Genomic DNA, 17352 nt, shown 5'->3' on the forward strand with positions numbered 1-17352 from the left:
TATAGATAGAGATATGTCATTTACAAAGGTATTACATACACAAGAGACATTGAATGGTCTGTTGTTGTTGGAGGATTGCTTGGAATCATCGGCTCAACACTTGTTGAATCATATTTATGATGAATGGCTTGGACCTGTTGGCAACAATAACAGTTCAAAGAAGAGTGTATGGTTCATCAATCAATCTATACCATTGATAGAGTATACAAAGCTTGCAAAGAAGTATAATAATGTGTATGTATCTATCTCAAAAAGAATATGAATGAATGAATGAATGAATGAATGAATGAATGAATGAATGAATGACTGACATCGACAATGTAGCAACTTTGTGGTCATTGATTGTTATTCAGACCCATTTGGTTGGAAGAAGAATGAGCAACAGTTGGCACAGACACAGTCACAACAGCAACAACAATCACCCATTGTATTCAACTGTACTGGTCAAGACTCTGCATCATGTTTGGACGCGTTGAAGTTGGCATTCAATTCGAATCGTGTACCTCAAAGACTCAAGGACAACCCGATACTCATCATCAACACACTCAGTGCATTCGTCTTAAAGAATGGTCTCTCTGACACTTGCAATCTGGTCCGAACACTCATCAACTATAACTTTAACAATGTACATACTACTACAACTTCATCAACTACCAATGCTGCTACTGCCACTGCTACGACGACATCATCAAAGAACAAGATTGATACAGGCATTCAACCACATAGCAAGAAGTCAGAGAAGAGTTTCTCATGTGTCTTGGGCATACTTCACTCTGACCTGCATTATAGCGATCAAACAGTGGAGCGACAACTCCAGTACATATCATCAACTTCCATCCAAGTGACGCCACTCCCCGCCAAGCTGCTCCTGTCTCAATCACTATCCAATCCATATGAAGCCACAATCACTGTGATCACAAAGAAGAGATCAGGTAGAGTGTTGCGTAATGTATGTACATGGACCACGACCCTCGATCAATCAAACTCCACATATCCTAATCCTAATCTATCACCCAACCAATCAATCAGGTCGAGTATTACTACGTAAAGAATGGTCGATTGGAGTTTGATTCAGCTGACCTGTTTGAGAAGAAGGAGGAGGAAAAGGAGGCTGACCCAACACAGAACCTATCGTTCAATCTCAAGCTGACGGATGAAGAAAAGGCAGCCAAGGACTCTGTGGTCCTGCCATACAGACATCAAGGCGAGAATCAATTGGTGATTGAGGATGTCATTGATGATGACGACTATGACGATGAGGACCCAGACGATGATTTGGATATATAAAGGTTGTTGATAGGTATACAAGGTTGTCTGACGACTATTTTATTTTAAAGTTGATGGTTGGATGGCTGGCAATTGATTGATTGATAACGGCATGCACATGTTGAGAGTGCAAGTAGCTGTACAGTTTGTTTGTTCGTTCGTTCATTCAAATCCAATCACTCTGGAGTGATTGAGGTGGTGTTGCCATGTTGTCGTTCTTCCATCCATCCATCGAGGTGTTCCAATTCATCCAGTTCGTTGGTAAATGTAAGGTTATAATAAATAATTGTTATATATGTATATATGTATATATGTTTGATTGGACTGTCCAATCATGAACATTGAGGACGTTGACCAAAGATATTTGTAAGCTTCTCGTTTGTCTCTAACTTTTGTGAACAAAGTTTAGCCTCTTCTGGTGTTCTTGGGTTCAATAATGATGATATCTTGGCAATTGAATCCCTTCGTCCAGTCAACTTATTTAACTTATCAATCTTCTTCTTCTCCATCATTGTCATATCCCTATACATAAAGGTTAAGGTCATCAATGTTAGTATCTCTGTTTTATCATTCATTGATTGATTTGAGATGGATTATACTTACTTGGCATCTGATTTATCCATTGTATTGTATTTATTCTTATTAATTAATTATCTATTTATCTATCTATCAATATATTATATCTCTGTTAATTAGTTTATAGTGTTTATATTGGTAAGACCTATGTACATGACTATCTCACTACCCTTTATTGTCAGTTGGAGCATATGACCACCCAACTTGGAAGAATGGATGAGGTGTGATTCAATTCAAAGGTAATCACATGCGCGGGTGATTTAGACTTCAAGTAATCAGTGCCCTTCCCATTATTCCCAATCACAACCACCTTGAACCAGAGTGGGTCACATGATTAACCAAAACTCTCTGGAGGAAAGGTGAGCACACGAATCAATGATTGAAAGTGAGAACGGTCGACCAAACTTTCATTGTTGTTGAGAAGTTGGTCGTGTGTGTGTTATTCAATTCAAATCAAGGCGCTTTGAGTCATTCCTTTCGCTGAAACGATCAACCAATAACATGTTTGCTGTAAATTATGTTGAAACACCGATTGGCATAGATGACTACCCTGGGATCTTTGTCTGTCCAGCAAGGACCCAAACAAGAAGTCTTGTCGTCCAAGTCAGACATTCGTTCGTCTTTCTCTTTGAGACCTTATATTCGCGACATTATCCAAAGATGGCAAAGACGACAATGTAGTTGAGTTGGTTGTTGTTTGAATGAATGATAGAGATGGAAGTTGGGTTTGATAATTGTAACACTGCCGCACAGGATGGCTCTATCTCTCTCTGTCTGTCTTTATTTGTTGATCTTGATGGCTCGTTGTTGATAGCCTCGCATTGGGACTGATGGGTTGTGCTGAAGTCCAATGGTCGCGTGACTCCAGTCTCCACCCTTGCTGATGGTGGCGTCCTCTGTTAGAGGATTAACCTTGTCGTCCTGGATGATGGCCAACTTCCATCGAGCAAACTCAGCCGGCGACACAATGGGTCCGAGACGCGCTTGGATTCTACTGCGCAGAGATTGGTAGTTTTCGCCCTCCTTGATGACAAACTGGAATGGGACGCCGTGGTACATTGGGAATCCAGCTTCGTTGCTAAAGTGTACGACGGTCACCACCTTGTCCGTTGGTGCCTTGTTGATCTCGTCCTCAGACATGGCCTCCATCTTTAGATTGGCATTCTCCATCACGATCGACAGTCTCTCATCATCGCAAAACTCTCTGACTATTCTGTGTGATCGTATCTCGAGTAGTTTGAGTTCATTGATCTTGAGGTCGGCAACAACTGGAGTGGCAGTGGCAGCTGGAGCAGCTGATGCAGCGGAAGCTGTTGTCGCCATTGCCGGTGAACCTGTTGGTGTCTGTCCTGCAGGGGGAGTGCTCACGCCACCTGCTATTGTGATCGACGCTGTGACTGGTGTCGATTGACTCTGAATCAATTCAATAAAGGTCTGTTTGATGTCATGTACAGTGCCCTGTTTGGTGACCCATAATGATATTTGTTCCTGTAAAGTAAGTAGTAACAAAGGTTAGTTCAATCAGTCCAATCAAACAATCAATCAATTATCAAACTTACATATTCAAATGATGGTTTCTGCCATGTGATTCTAAAGTTGGACTTGGACTCGCATTCACTGACAGGTATGTTGAGGACTTCAAAGAAGAGCTTATCAGACAACCTGTTGTTGGAGTTTAGTATATCGCACAGGGGGATGTTGTCGTTTGGCTTGACAGGGCTATATGGTTCCATTCCAGCGAATCTATATGATCCATGTATGTTGGTTTGTGAATGAACAATCAATCAAACAATCAAACATACCTTGGTACAGCCAATAGTCTGATCTTGTTATAATCAACCTTGATCTGCTGACCAATGATCTTGGTGATCTCTGAGTACTTGGTATTCTTGACCAACTCCAGCGTGAAATTTACATTGCTGTTGTCTACCTGCTGGAACTTGACAACGGTCTTGTGTGTCACATATGTAAAGTATTCAACTGCTGTTGGATACATGTGCTTGTCCCTACAATCATACATACATAGTTAGTAAGTGTATGAGTGAATTAATGAATGAATGAACGGTAACATACTTGATAGAGACATGCTTCTGGAATACGATGATGTCACCTGTTGCTAGCTCACATTGACGTAGGAATTCGGATGGCTTGATGACTTCGATGTCGCCCGGTGATATCTCTTCGAATAGGAGGAGTGGGGTGTCGGCTGGTAGTCCAGCCATCGTTCTAAGCATTGGATGAATGTATGATGCACGGCAGCTGATATCGATAACCTTGGATCCTACAAACTTCATCGTGTTCTGCTCTGGATCATGATACTTGAAGAACAGCAGTGCATTGGAATGTGCATTGTCTATTGGTTGGAAGTATGACTGTGATTGATGTAAGTTAGAAACAAGTATGCGTGAATGTGATTGGAAGGTAATACTTACTGCGCCCATGTTGGGTGTCCTTGGTACATATGATACCTCCAAGTAGAATGCCAACTCTGTGGGTCGTTTCAGAGAGGCATCATCTTGTTCTGGAACCATGTCGATACGCATCGTCCTGTTTCTTCTACATGACCATGACCACAGCCTCTGTCTCTCGGGTGGCACTCCAATGATTGTTGTTATTTGTCTCTGTGGATGGAGTCAGTACTTGATTGACCGATTGAATGATTGAATGTGTAAAGTATATAGATATATATATACAAACCTTTAGATAGGCAATGTTGTAGTTCTCGCCTGGTTTCATGATGATGTTTTGGTATGGCAGCTTGGTGAGGTCGACAAGATCGAATCCAGTGTTGTGGACAAAGTCCTCGTCAGTCGTCATTTTAATGCGCAACATCTGGTGAGTCTGCGTCTTCTCATCGCTGTCCAATCGTTGCTTTAGATGTACAGGTATCTCAGAGTCGGGTATTGGCTTCAACAACTCATCGATCTCTGTTGATCTTATGTAGACCAACATGTCTAAAAGTATTGATTGGATTGGATTGGATTGATTGAGTGAGTGATTGAGTGATTGAGATTGGATAGACTGACTCAATACTTGTACATACAGGCATTGGTGAAGCTCCTGCCCATGGTGAAGCCACCTGCTCCACCTCTTCGTACAGACTCCACCTCTGTACCAAAGCTCTCCTCTGTGACTTGTTGGAGTGAGCACCTAGACACCTCCTCATCGTCAAACTTTAGCCAATCACCATCCTTCTTTGGCTTCATAAAGGCGTAGTAGTGTCCATTATGTAGGTCACCAGAGTGTATCAGTACACTAAATATATAGATATAGAGTTAGTTGTTATGCTTTGGAAGTGAGGGAGTATATAATACATAACATACCCTTGAAGGTTATAGATTGATGAGGTTGTCTTGTCTGCTTCTTCATCTAGGTATGGAGAGAGGTCAAGTTGTTCTGGGAATGTATATCGATCGTTGACCTTGACGTTGGCATCTCTCATTGGATCATACTCGAATCGCTTCAATTGGAGATGTAGCACTGGTGGGAAGGAGAGGAAGCGACATCCTTTGTTGGCCACCTGCAGTCCAAAGCCCTCGGCGTCGTACATGTTGTTGCCGTCGAGCTTCTCGATCTCGGTGTACTTCTCGAATGAGGTCTGGATGGTTGGACAGCCCTTGACATTGAGCGACAGGTCGTAGAACTCCTCCTCTCTCTTGGACTCGTACTTGACCTTCTCGCACTTTATAAAGTTCTTGATCTTGCCGCGGAACAGGTTGTCGATGGTGCCCTCGGACTTGGTGCCCTTCATCTTGTCGTTGAGGTTGTCGCACAGCACTCTGTTCAGCTCCTGCACGTCGTGCTGCGTGAAGATGTCGTGCGTACCCCAGCCAAAGCTCTTGGTCAGCTCCTTGGTCGACACCGTGGTCGATCCAAACTGCAACTTGTAGAACAGTCGTTGCAGCGCCAACGGTATACTCTCATGTGGATCATCATTCTGTGCCGTTGGCAACTCATACACTGCACGTCTAAATGGTGATATTTGATACAATGCCTGCAGTAATGAGTTCATATAACATGTTGCTCCTTGGTTCTTCAATCCAACAAAGCCTGTCATCTTCTTTGAGTTATATCTAAATAAGGTTGATCAATCATGTTAGTGATCAGTCCATCCATTCAATCAATCAATCAAATGATACGTACAAGAATGCTCTCTGACCATTGGCAGAGATGGTCTCTGTGATGATGTTGAGTATCTCTACACGTAGGATGAGGGTGTCATCGACGATGAAGCCATTCTTGGGATCGAGCAATGTTGATATCTTGATAAACTTGTTGAATCCCCAGTCTACAAACTTGGCACTAAAGATGTGATCGGAAGGCTTGCGAACACTCTCTTCAGGCTTCTTCTGATTGACCAGCTCCAACATAAAGTTGACCTTTTGGCAGGGGAAGTTGGGCTGCTTGATCTCCACCAGATCGAGGAACAGCGATAGGTCCTCATTTGAAGTGTTTCCCTTGGGGAAGATATACAGTCTCCACGTCAATCCACATATCTGTGCTGTATTCGTATAGAACTTATCAGTCTGTTGTGAATAGTTTGATATAGTCCATTGTGCAACTGTTTGTTCTGGTTTAGGTGGTAGTTGTTGTGGAGGGGATTGTTGTTGTGTATTGTTTCCATTCTGATTTGATGGATGAGTTGGAGGAGGAGTAAGGTCCTTGATATCTACATCTTGAGCGTTGATGTTGCCATTGACTGCTGGTGATGATGGTGGGGCAGCTGCTGTGTTCATCTGATGAGCTTTGCCTTGTGTATCACGTGTGTCACTCAATCAATCAATCACAATCAATCACAATCAATCAACTGCAGTGCTCTAATTTTCAATTTAATGTTGAAGAAATGTGTATATATAATAAATTATTTGTAAAGATATATAAATGAATGTATATATATATTAAGTAAGTATATGATGTGTATTTGTTTGTTTGAATGGTGGCGCTTAGAAGTGTGAGAAATGGAAATAGGTTGGTTGATGATGATGAATCAGCCCTCAACCCACCATCTAGACATTTAATTTAGCTTTGTGATTGTTTGTTGAATGAACTTCAAAGAATATATTATATATAAAGATTTAATTAAATAACAATCAAACTCCAACCTTAAGTAATTGACAACTTTGGACTTAACTACTTCTTGATTGACTCCAACACCTGTTTGAGCTTATTCAACTTTAGTGGTTTCATTATAAAGTCTGTTGAATGAATGAATGAGATTAGTGTTTGATTGATTGAATGAATGAATGATGAATGATTGGAATATACATACCATCCATACCCATGGATTGACAATACTCTTTGGAACCATCGAGGACGGTGGCAGAGAGAGCAATTATTGTTACTCTTGGTTTGTTGGATATCTGTTCATAGGACCGGATCATGAGACTGGATTGAGCACCATCACAGTTGGGCATGGTCAGGTCCATGAACACAATGTCATATTGGCCTTGCTTGTACTTGTTGAATCCCTCGTTGCCATCCTCTGCCTGGTCACACTCGTAACCAAGCTTGGCCAGCTGCATTGATACCACCTTGCGGTTGACCATGTTGTCCTCCACCACGAGTATCTTCAATGGGGACTTGGGTTGGTTGTCCTCTAGAGGCTCCAGTGATTGATTCCCAATGGACTTGTTATTGGGTGATCTGACTTGCAAGTTGTTGTAGAGCTCATTGTAATCCTGTTGTATGATCCTTAACAGGTTGATGCTGGAAGTTGGCTTGGTGAGAAGGATGTACTTCCTCGTGGTAGGTACCAGCTTGGCGTTGGCAGTGTTGGTAACCAGCACCACCTTTACAGGCATGCTCCTGCAGTACTCGGCAGTGTTGGCCGCGAGTTTGATGAATGTGTTGATGTCTTTGTGCTCACGATGAACGATCATGATCATGTTCAAGTTCCTGCTGATGAATGTTTGTTTCCAATTGTGTGCGCAACATTCATTCGCGTTCAGTATCTCATCGAATGTTGAACTGGCCATCTCTTCCACATTGGTGGGACATAGTTGGTGCAACTTGTCCGCGGTGGCCTTCGATCCAAATGGATAATCGTCCACAATCAAACATAGGGGCAATGTTGTTGACTCTGGCTCGACTATCTCTGTGATCAATGGTTGTGCACTTGGATGCTCAACCTCCTCAAACACAGCCTTGAGGGAGAACACCGATCCTTTGCCAACTTGACTCCAGTCCAATGTCACCTCGCCATCCATGAGCTTCGCAAGGCGACTACAGATGGCCAGACCAAGACCAGATCCTCCATACTTCCTCGTGGTCGAGGCGTCTAGTTGTGAGAAGGGCTCAAAGAGAAGGGCTCTCTTGTCGTCCTCAATACCAATGCCAGTATCATGGATGGACACACATATCTTGCACTTGCCCTTGGAGCTCTCTAAAACTGACACATGTCCATAGACATGACCATGATCTGTGTACTTGATGGCGTTTGATCCAATGTTAATTATGATCTGTCGCAGTCTGTTTGGGTCACCAAAAAGTTTAGAAGGTACATCCTTCTCGAATACCAGTAGTATCTCAATCTTCTTTTCTAATGATATTGATAGAGTGTTGAACACTCCTTCAATACATCTAAGTAAGGTGAGCAAGATGTGTTAGTGAGTGATACCCTGACATGTATGAATGATACTCGAGTATCATACCCTTTGAGATCAAACTCGGTCATCTCCAACTCAAGCTTGGATGCTTCGATCTTTGAAAAGTCCAGGATGTCTGATGTGATGGACAAGAGTAGTTCGCCAGACTTGTGAATGGTGTCGGCAATCTCGTATTGTTGAGGTGTCAGATTGGAGGTCAACAACATCTCTGCCATTCCAATGACTCCATTCATCTAATGATCAAGAGTGGATTGTTAGAATGAATGATTGATTGATTGATTGATTGGAGTGATTCCAAGTGTGTGTGTAAGTATACTCACTGGAGTTCTGATCTCATGACTGATTGTGGCCATGAACTGGGACTTCATATGGATGGCCTTGAGTGCTCGATCATGTGTCTCGATCAACTCGGTGTTATTCTCAGATAGCTGAAGGTTGGCTTGCTGTAAAGAGTGTTGGATCTGTTTAGCCTCGGTAATATCTCTGATCACCATCATTATACCGAGTGAGTGTCCATTATGATCAACAATCTCTCTGAGGAAGATCTCACAAAGCAACTCCTCATTGTTGCTCTTGGTCAATCTGATCTCCTTCACCACGATGCTCTCTTGTTTGTTGTTGTCGGGGCCCAATGCTCTCAGGTGTTCATATATCTCCTGCTTGCCATGTTCAAACGATGATACATTCTTTCCAAGACATGAATCTTTGGGTCCAAGTATATTATCAGAGTGTCCAAACTCTCTAATGATCACTCCATCTCTATTGACCAAGAATACACATCCTGGGAACTGATCCAACAGTGTCTCTGCCAATAACAACTCCTCTTGTACTATAATGTTCAACAAGGTGTTAGTATGTTACGTGGAGTTGATCAATCGATTGATTGAATGAACATACCTTGCATTCTCTCAACATCTACTGATGCACGCTTGGAAATGGCAGATATGATTGGTGATCTTGCTGCCACAGGATTGAATGGACGCTCACCAACGAGGAAGAAGTGGCCAATCACATGTCCACTTGAGCCAATTAAAGGGAATCCCATGTAGCCGTTGATTCCATGTTTGGCAAAGAATGGTTCATTTGGGAATTGATTCTGGAGACTGGTGAAGGACATGTTGAGTTAGTGAGTGATTAAATGAATGAATGAATGGAGTTAACTTACTCATCAAAGAATACAATCTTCTTCTCATCGTATATCATCTTGCATGGTCCTTTGGCAATGTGGAGTGTTCTGCTTTCAAACTCAGAGATGTTGCTGGCGAAGCACATGTTGATGGCGGCCTTGCTTGAGATCAACTTGCAAAAGCCACAGTACTTGGCGTTGAATGATCGACATAGTGGTTCGGACAGAAGATGGAAGAAGTCGTCTAAAGTTGATGTGCAGCTACATTCGACGATGGTGGATAGCAGCCTCTCGTGTATCCTCCTCTCGGTCTCGTACGCGGTCTGTTTGACGATGAACTTTAGCATGAAACTTTGCATCAGCCAGCACATCTCCATCGAGTTGATTGGTTGTATCTGTATCTCGCCACATAGTGTTTGTGAGTTGATCAGTGGGATTCGTAACAGGTTGTCTTCGAGGTATGGCGTGGCATCAGTCATGTTAACGAGTGAACCCAAAGAGTAGTGCTCGCTCATGTGAACGGTGTCTTGTGGACCATGATGTTGATGTATGACGTTCATCTCATTCATTCCACCGCATAACTCTGCGATTGATATACGCTTGTCATTGCCAAGACACTTGATCAAACTCTGCATGACCATAGGAAAGAATGTATCGCTGTTTGATAATGTTATAGCCTCGATACACTGAAGCTCGACCATGATGTGCATCAATTGAATGTGAGGTTGATGATTGCAAGTTGATAGATCCAAAGGTTGTGACACACTATCACTCTGTTGTGTGGCTACGGCAATCAAGTTTGATTCATTGGCGGTACCGCCACCTACAATACATCCACTATTTTGATTGTTTACTAAATTACATGATAGAGATTGAATGTTGTTGGAGGATGACGATGACTCTAGGTTGTCCAATCCATGTATCAAATTGGGTTTAATAATATTTGTTGTTGTTGTTATTGGTGGCAGATGAAATGAATTAGAGTTGTGATCATGATTGAAAATCATTGAAATGTTGTCAAGATTGGACATCATTTGACAATTATTATTAATACTATTATTATTATTTCCTATTATATAAATATTGTCGGTATTTCCATTGTTGACGACAGATCGTGAAGGTATAAAACACATTGTTAATAAATGATCAATAAATAATAAAGTTTAAAATATTTAGGTACAGATAAATTAATAATAAATGTAATAATATTAATAATAATAGTTTCTTGATTACAATTTATTCATTTATTCTACCAATATTGGTTGGAAGTTGATGGAATGATGGAAGTCAGGTTGATTAAAGAGAGATGTTCCTCAACTCCTGAGGTCTAACTATTCATTTTCTATTCTGGATGGGTAGGTTGACAGTCATTGGAGGGTATGATCAATTCCCCAACAGAATGTTTGACCTGTGAAGTCCATTTTGGGAAGTTTTTTGAAGATCTTGCATGTTGACAACTAATCGCGATGGGGACAGTAATTCACTCCACATCAATTTTACTATTTAGGGATGTCCTCTCATCTATCACTTTATAGGACATTTCTTCTAGGCATACTTGATGTCATGCCTGGGATATCCTAATTAGTGGTAGTGGTCACATCTTGTAACTATGATATTATTATGTTATACTTCTTATTCATTGTTTGATCAGGTACAGGTATCCTAGGTTACTGTCTGTGTGTGGCAGACATGTGACTGATTGTTGTAGTCACCTCCATCATCTCTCTGGGTCCAGTTACCTTTTTTTTTTTTTACATCTAGGTCACTAGTTCGTCCGCTCCTCCTCGACATCGAGAGAGAGTGACCGGACGTATGTCATCTTCATTCCAGGACGATACTGGAGTGACCTAGATGTTAAAAAAAAAAAAAAGGTACGAGTTCGACTATCTCTCTATCTTGGCTGGTACTTAGCTGTAACCAGACCACGGTCATCTATTACTATTGACCAGAGATACCTCCGGCCTATAGTTGGCATCACGCTCTGATAGGGAGATTGTTAATCATCATCCTCGCATCAAGTTGGGCATAATTTGATGGAAATTATGTTATAGTCTATACTCTAGAAATGATCCTAAGAATATGGTCTGATAAACTATTGTTTTGTATATATATTTAAACGAATAAAAATAACGAGTCTTTAAAGTTTATGGTAAAAAAAACGAACGAGTGGTTTGTCAGCTGATCATAATTTATTTGATTAAATTTTATTGATTATTATTGACGAACGAAAGAAAGAAAGGTGTCACGTGACCCCCTACCATACATCATATCAAATGATCACCAAATATTATGAACAATGTTCAAAGTATCATCATACATACAGACATACACACAATGTAGTTATTGACATATTACAACTTATTACCTTTACACTATTCGACCAAACAAACTTTAACAAGTAATTTGAATCAATGGGAGGGTTCCGTTACTTTAGTTCAAAGAGTGACTAAGTTTGTTTCGAAAGTGTATGTATCTTCACTCAATCAATCATTCATGTATGAACATACATATGGGCTGAAGTGAATGAGTGAAGATGGCTAGAATACAAAGAGTTATTAGCAAGCCAACCATTGTGGCATCCTACAATCATTCATAGTTTCAATGCATTGCAACCACAATCACACACTTACACACAGATAATCAATCACACTCGACCGAACTGAATTAACATCATTCAACACACTGACTGCTCGTCTCTGGACCTTGACCATCACACACACACACACATACCACACAACACAAATAATCAATCACCTCATTCATTCGTTGCAACATCACATCAGAATGATTGAACTTGACTTTGGTGTGAGTGAGGTTCCAACACACACACATATATATGTTTGTGGTACAATGGGAGGGAAAGTGTTGTGTTGTGTATGTCTCTGTCCGTACCACATCATGATGAAGATGGCAGTACCAGCACCACCAATCCAAGAGAGATGAAGAGAGAAAGAGAGAGGATGAATTGATGGAAGAGGGATGGCTGGATTGATGGATGGATGGATAGATGGATGGATGGATGGATGCCCAGACGATCAATCGCATTGTGTTCACACTTGATGTATTGATTTACATAATGGTTTAGTTGTATTTTATGCTGCTCTACAAACCTAAAACTTATTCCTATCCTTTAGTATTTATTTTCCTACCCAACTATTTCCTTCCACAAGAGATAAATTTAAAATATTATCTCTCTCTCTCTCTTTAAATTTAAATTTAAATTTATTTATTTAATTAATTACTTTAAAACAAACATTTACATGTGTGGACCATCATCAACATCATCAACATCATCAACATCAATCACAACATCAACTACAACATCATATCATTCATATCCATTCCAACAATAATTGATTGATTGACCACTTCAATTAGTTGTCTTCAACTTCAAACAAACAAACATACTATTACTATTATAATGGAGAACACACCTATATTACATTCACCAGAGATTGGATATCTGGAAAAGAATATAACATTCAGTTCACAAGACTTTGTAAAGTTAGAAGCAATTCTATCAGTACCTCCACAGCCAGTTGGTATAATCCTATTTGCATTTGGAAGTGGATCAAGTCGATACAGGTATGTTATCAATCAATCATCAACATCATTCAATCATATATTAATCATTTATTCCACAATAGTCCTAAAAGTATGGCATACTCTAGGATATTTAATAGTCATGGATTGGCAACAATGATGTTTGCACTACTTACACCTCAAGAGGAGAGGTTGGACAACATAATGGGAGGAGTACATAATACCAACTTCCTCTCCAATCGTATAATGTCTGCAACCAAATGGTTAATGGATAATCCATCTTTAAATTGTAAGTGGTTCACTCCAACTCTATCAATCGATGGAATGATCAATGTACTAACTCCCAATCAAACATATTATTAGACTTACCAATGGGATACTTTGGATCAACAACAAACAACTCTTGTGGATGTGGTGCTATACTATCACCTGCCACTCCAACAACGACCACTTCGACATCAACTACTACACATGGTCATCATCAACATTATCAACATAGTCATCATCAATCTTACAATGTTATAACAAAGAATGGTATACAACTTATTGATAATATTGGAATGGATTCAAGAGGTCCTATATCATTGATCGTGGATAGTAGTGGAAGTAGTGTAGGAGATAATAGCTTTGCTGGAGTATGTCCTTCCCAACGTGACCGTGGTGGTCTAACTTGCTCATCTGCTCAGTTGGCCAGTGACTCGACAGGCTCCATCGAACAGGTGGCTCAACTATGTAATCAATACTTTATCGATATTAGTGCTGCGACAGAGGCTGCGGCACGTGGATTGGACAAAGACCAGCCTACCACTCAGCCCATCACAAAGGACTTACCAGGATATGCAAGTGGCGACATCAAGAGTACTGGAGTGGCCACTCAATGAATGATTTGGATTGATTGATTGATCAATGGACCAACTTAACTTGCGCCGGACATTGATTGAATGATTGATATATATACTATTATTCAACAACAATAAAGTACCAATATCAGATAGATAAAGGTACATTATCACTTATTGAACATCATTGATGAGTTATTACTTTAGTACACTTAATCTTCGTTCTAATGATGTGAACCATTTCCTTGAACAAGCTGTCCAGAACATCAATATAGTCAAGTCCTTCTCGTGTCCACAGTTGATCAACTGTAGGAACTTAACCAATCTCTTATCCTTATCATTCTCAATGATTGATCGCACACCATAGAATGACTTTGTCTTACTGTTTGATTGATTGGATTGATTGGATGGATGTCAGTGCAGTCCTTTACATCTAGCAATGGAAGTAAGCAACTTACTTTATCCACTCCTCTCTCAGTGTTAGGAGATGCATGCGCTCTACATCTGGAGGGAAGTCTTGCCTCAGAATGGACTCGATGGCCAGACCAAGAGTGGATGTATGATGTGGACCACTAAGTGTGATCTCTATTGTTGATCGGTATGGACTATCAATGTCCTCTGGTTCCTGTGACTTGTCATAATCTAGATTGATAGGATTGGAAATGGTAAGTTGATTGACTTGATGTATGAGTGTAATTGAGTGATTACTACTACTTACAATCAATATCTACCATGTTGATTACTGATCGATCAACATGACGTGGAATGATCGCTCGTGGACTCAGTCCAAGTAGGTTGCACTCCCATATCTCTTTGAATGTCTCGGAGTAATAACATATTGATACGCACTCGCGAGGTACCAACTCCTTGAGTAGATCGATAAGTGATGCGGCCAGTGCTGGTGAACGACTCTGTATAACGACCTGATTGCCAACGATCATATTGTAGACCAACACTGAGATGTCGTTGGCACGGTTGGTCGATGATGTGATGCGGTACACCTGGCCCAACGTCCGCAGACGCTCTTGGGGTACGGGGAATACGACAGACTCGTTGAGCTTCTCGGCCAACAGAGCGTGGATGTCTTGTGGGCCTCGCAGTGGGCCAAGTCGACCTCCATTATACATATATCGCTCTTTGAGTTCCTGGAGTTGCGCTGCCTGTTCCTCCAACATTGATGGCTGGTTCTGAAGAAGGAAGTACTTTAGATTGCATGTAGATAGGATGCTGCTGAATGAGCTGTGCAGTCGGTGGAAGAAGTTTGGGTCCTCCATCAGTTCGGTGAGTGGTCGCAATGGGACAGAGCGAAGTCCGCGACGCATCAGATTTGAGAGTGCCTGAGACGACGACTGTGTGGACTGTTCGCGCTTAAACACCACGTTGGATCGCTCTTTCATCTCGTTGGCCATCGATCGGAAACAGCTGACTATCCAGCTAAAGTAGTTGACCAGCGATGACGACTCGCCCAGCAGGAAAAGGAAGCCGTACCAGCGCGCTGAGCCTCTTGCACGGATGTCATTCACCTTGAACATGTAGCTGAGAAAGTATCCGTCGTTGCTGCTAATGTAGACTGGTCCCTCACGTCCTGGTACCAGCTCACATGACAATGATCGCACACAAGCTGTACGTATCTGGCTGTATGAAGTGTTGGACGGTTGATGCGTGCTAACATAGTAAAGGTTGGAGTTGAGTGCATCCTGTGATACAAGGCCGCTACCCTGTGGCAGTGATGAACAAGTTGGACAACGTGCTGGTGGTGTAGTTGTTGTTGTTGTTGTCGTCTTTGTAGGTGATGAGTGAGTTGATGTAGTTGATGTAGTTGATGATGTTGATGATGTTAAGAGAGGTGATGATTGGCTTGATGATGATGTAGTCGCATTGTTGATGTTGGAGTTGGTGGAAAGTGATGGAATCAATACTGAATGAGTGGCACCAAGTCGTGATGCAGAGTGTTCGTTATATATTGTATGTAATGGTGTATATTGATGAGGCTGTTGTTGTGAAGTGTTGTTGTCTGTCGTGTTGTTGTTGCCATGTCCAATGCCATTCCCATTGGCAACTCCATTGCCATTATTTACATTTGTTGTTGTTGCTGCAAACAATGATGGCAATGATGTAATGATTGTTGTTTCCGCTGCTGTTGCCGCGTCACCATTGTCCTCCTCATCATCATCATCTTGTCTATCTCCATCTCCAACTCCAACTCCATTGACATTATGATTGACATTGACACTGACTAGAGGACGACGTATTATATGAGGTGTTGAAGATAATGAACCCGTCGAAGAGATGGTGACATCACTGCTTGAAGTTGATGATGATGTATCGTCTGTCTGTGATGTTGTAGTCGAAGGCAGTATAAACTCTGTCTGTGTAGTAAACACAACAGAAGGACCATGAGTCTCACAGAAATGAGTCAACACCAACGAACATCTATTATTATGACAATCATTAGGTAGTGATATCGTTATCATTATCGTTGTTGTTGATGATGTTGTAGTCGGTGAGTTCACAACATCTGTTATATTATCTCTCTGTCTATCTAATTATCTGTCTAATGTATTGTTATTGTTTGTATATGTTGATTGATTGATTGATTGATTGTATGTATGTGTATTGTGAGTGACTATTGGTACAAGTTCAATAAAGACTGTGGCGATCGAACATTCAAATGAAATCTGCAAAGATGAGCAAAGGTGTGAAGACGACTCCCACACCTCCCTTGATAAGTGAATATTCAATTATGCTCTCTGGCACTCTGCTAACGAGTTCACAAGCAAGGTGTGCCCTTCTCTCTTACTTAAAAGACTAAAGACCTCTTGTACAGCCCAGGACCATGACGATAAAAAATATCTTGTTTCGTGAATGACCAACCACAATGACGATGATGATTGATTATGTTCACTCCTAACTGCTTGAAGATCACTTAGCAATAAATGTCTCGTTAATAATCAAACTATCAGCCTTTGATTCATTCTTTCTTTCATTCAAACAATCAATCAATCAAATATTAATACAACTAACGAATTACTTTCAAAGTCATATTACTTCACTTTCGAATTAAGAGACAGTTTCGTTGATGTTGGTATAAGCATGTGAAGATACTATCTTTCAAAGGTGATACTTACGAACCCATGTCTGATTAGTACGTGGGTTGACGCGTCGAGTTGTTGGGTCGATGGCATTGAAGTCTTTGCTGGCTGTGTTGACCCACCCCCAAACAGATAAAAAATAATAGAGGTCTTTCTGTGGTGTGGTCCTCAAGGACCAAACTATCCAATCAAATATCTGTTTGCGATCAAAAAACATACCCTCCTACTGCGAAACCAAATCAAGGTTGTTTTGTGTTGTTTGCAAACACAGGTATGGTATGAGATGGAAGGTAGGAAGGTAGACA

The 17352-nt window shown here is 41.1% G+C and overlaps 6 protein-coding genes across 6 annotated transcripts; 2 read left to right on the top strand and 4 right to left on the bottom strand.

The window, feature by feature from the left end:
• Positions 1 to 13: 13 nt before the first annotated feature.
• On the top strand, positions 14 to 1287 carry SAMD00019534_082780 (hypothetical protein; the record flags this gene model as incomplete). The annotated part of the gene is made up of 3 exons (XM_012896738.1): positions 14 to 234; positions 325 to 949; positions 1030 to 1287. 3 exons carry the CDS (start codon positions 14 to 16, stop codon positions 1285 to 1287), a joined length of 1104 nt encoding a protein of 367 aa, XP_012752192.1.
• A 314-nt stretch (positions 1288 to 1601) lies between these two features.
• SAMD00019534_082790 (hypothetical protein) lies at positions 1602 to 1889 on the bottom strand (the record flags this gene model as incomplete). The annotated part of the gene is made up of 2 exons (XM_012896739.1): positions 1602 to 1788; positions 1870 to 1889. Coding segments are annotated over 2 exons (207 nt in total), but the record flags the coding sequence as incomplete, so codon positions are not given.
• Positions 1890 to 2622: 733 nt separating this feature from the next.
• Positions 2623 to 6578, bottom strand: SAMD00019534_082800 (hypothetical protein; the record flags this gene model as incomplete). Its single annotated transcript, XM_012896740.1, has 9 exons — positions 2623 to 3330; positions 3402 to 3585; positions 3645 to 3848; positions 3916 to 4214; positions 4275 to 4463; positions 4540 to 4796; positions 4886 to 5097; positions 5166 to 5915; positions 5986 to 6578. The coding sequence occupies 9 exons, from the start codon at positions 6576 to 6578 to the stop codon at positions 2623 to 2625; spliced, it is 3396 nt and encodes a 1131-aa protein (XP_012752194.1).
• Positions 6579 to 6972: 394 nt separating this feature from the next.
• Positions 6973 to 10283, bottom strand: SAMD00019534_082810 (hypothetical protein; the record flags this gene model as incomplete). Its single annotated transcript, XM_012896741.1, has 6 exons — positions 6973 to 7037; positions 7112 to 8421; positions 8493 to 8680; positions 8768 to 9276; positions 9345 to 9550; positions 9613 to 10283. The coding sequence occupies 6 exons, from the start codon at positions 10281 to 10283 to the stop codon at positions 6973 to 6975; spliced, it is 2949 nt and encodes a 982-aa protein (XP_012752195.1).
• Positions 10284 to 12994: 2711 nt separating this feature from the next.
• SAMD00019534_082820 (hypothetical protein) lies at positions 12995 to 13997 on the top strand (the record flags this gene model as incomplete). The annotated part of the gene is made up of 3 exons (XM_012896742.1): positions 12995 to 13158; positions 13221 to 13405; positions 13480 to 13997. The coding sequence occupies 3 exons, from the start codon at positions 12995 to 12997 to the stop codon at positions 13995 to 13997; spliced, it is 867 nt and encodes a 288-aa protein (XP_012752196.1).
• Positions 13998 to 14153: 156 nt separating this feature from the next.
• Positions 14154 to 16429, bottom strand: SAMD00019534_082830 (hypothetical protein; the record flags this gene model as incomplete). Its single annotated transcript, XM_012896743.1, has 3 exons — positions 14154 to 14337; positions 14414 to 14597; positions 14674 to 16429. 3 exons carry the CDS (start codon positions 16427 to 16429, stop codon positions 14154 to 14156), a joined length of 2124 nt encoding a protein of 707 aa, XP_012752197.1.
• Between the last annotated feature and the right edge of the window lie 923 nt (positions 16430 to 17352).

Source organism: Acytostelium subglobosum (genome assembly GCF_000787575.1).
Source record: "Acytostelium subglobosum LB1 DNA, scaffold: scaffold17, whole genome shotgun sequence".
NCBI classification, from domain to species: Eukaryota; Evosea; class Eumycetozoa; order Acytosteliales; family Acytosteliaceae; genus Acytostelium; species Acytostelium subglobosum.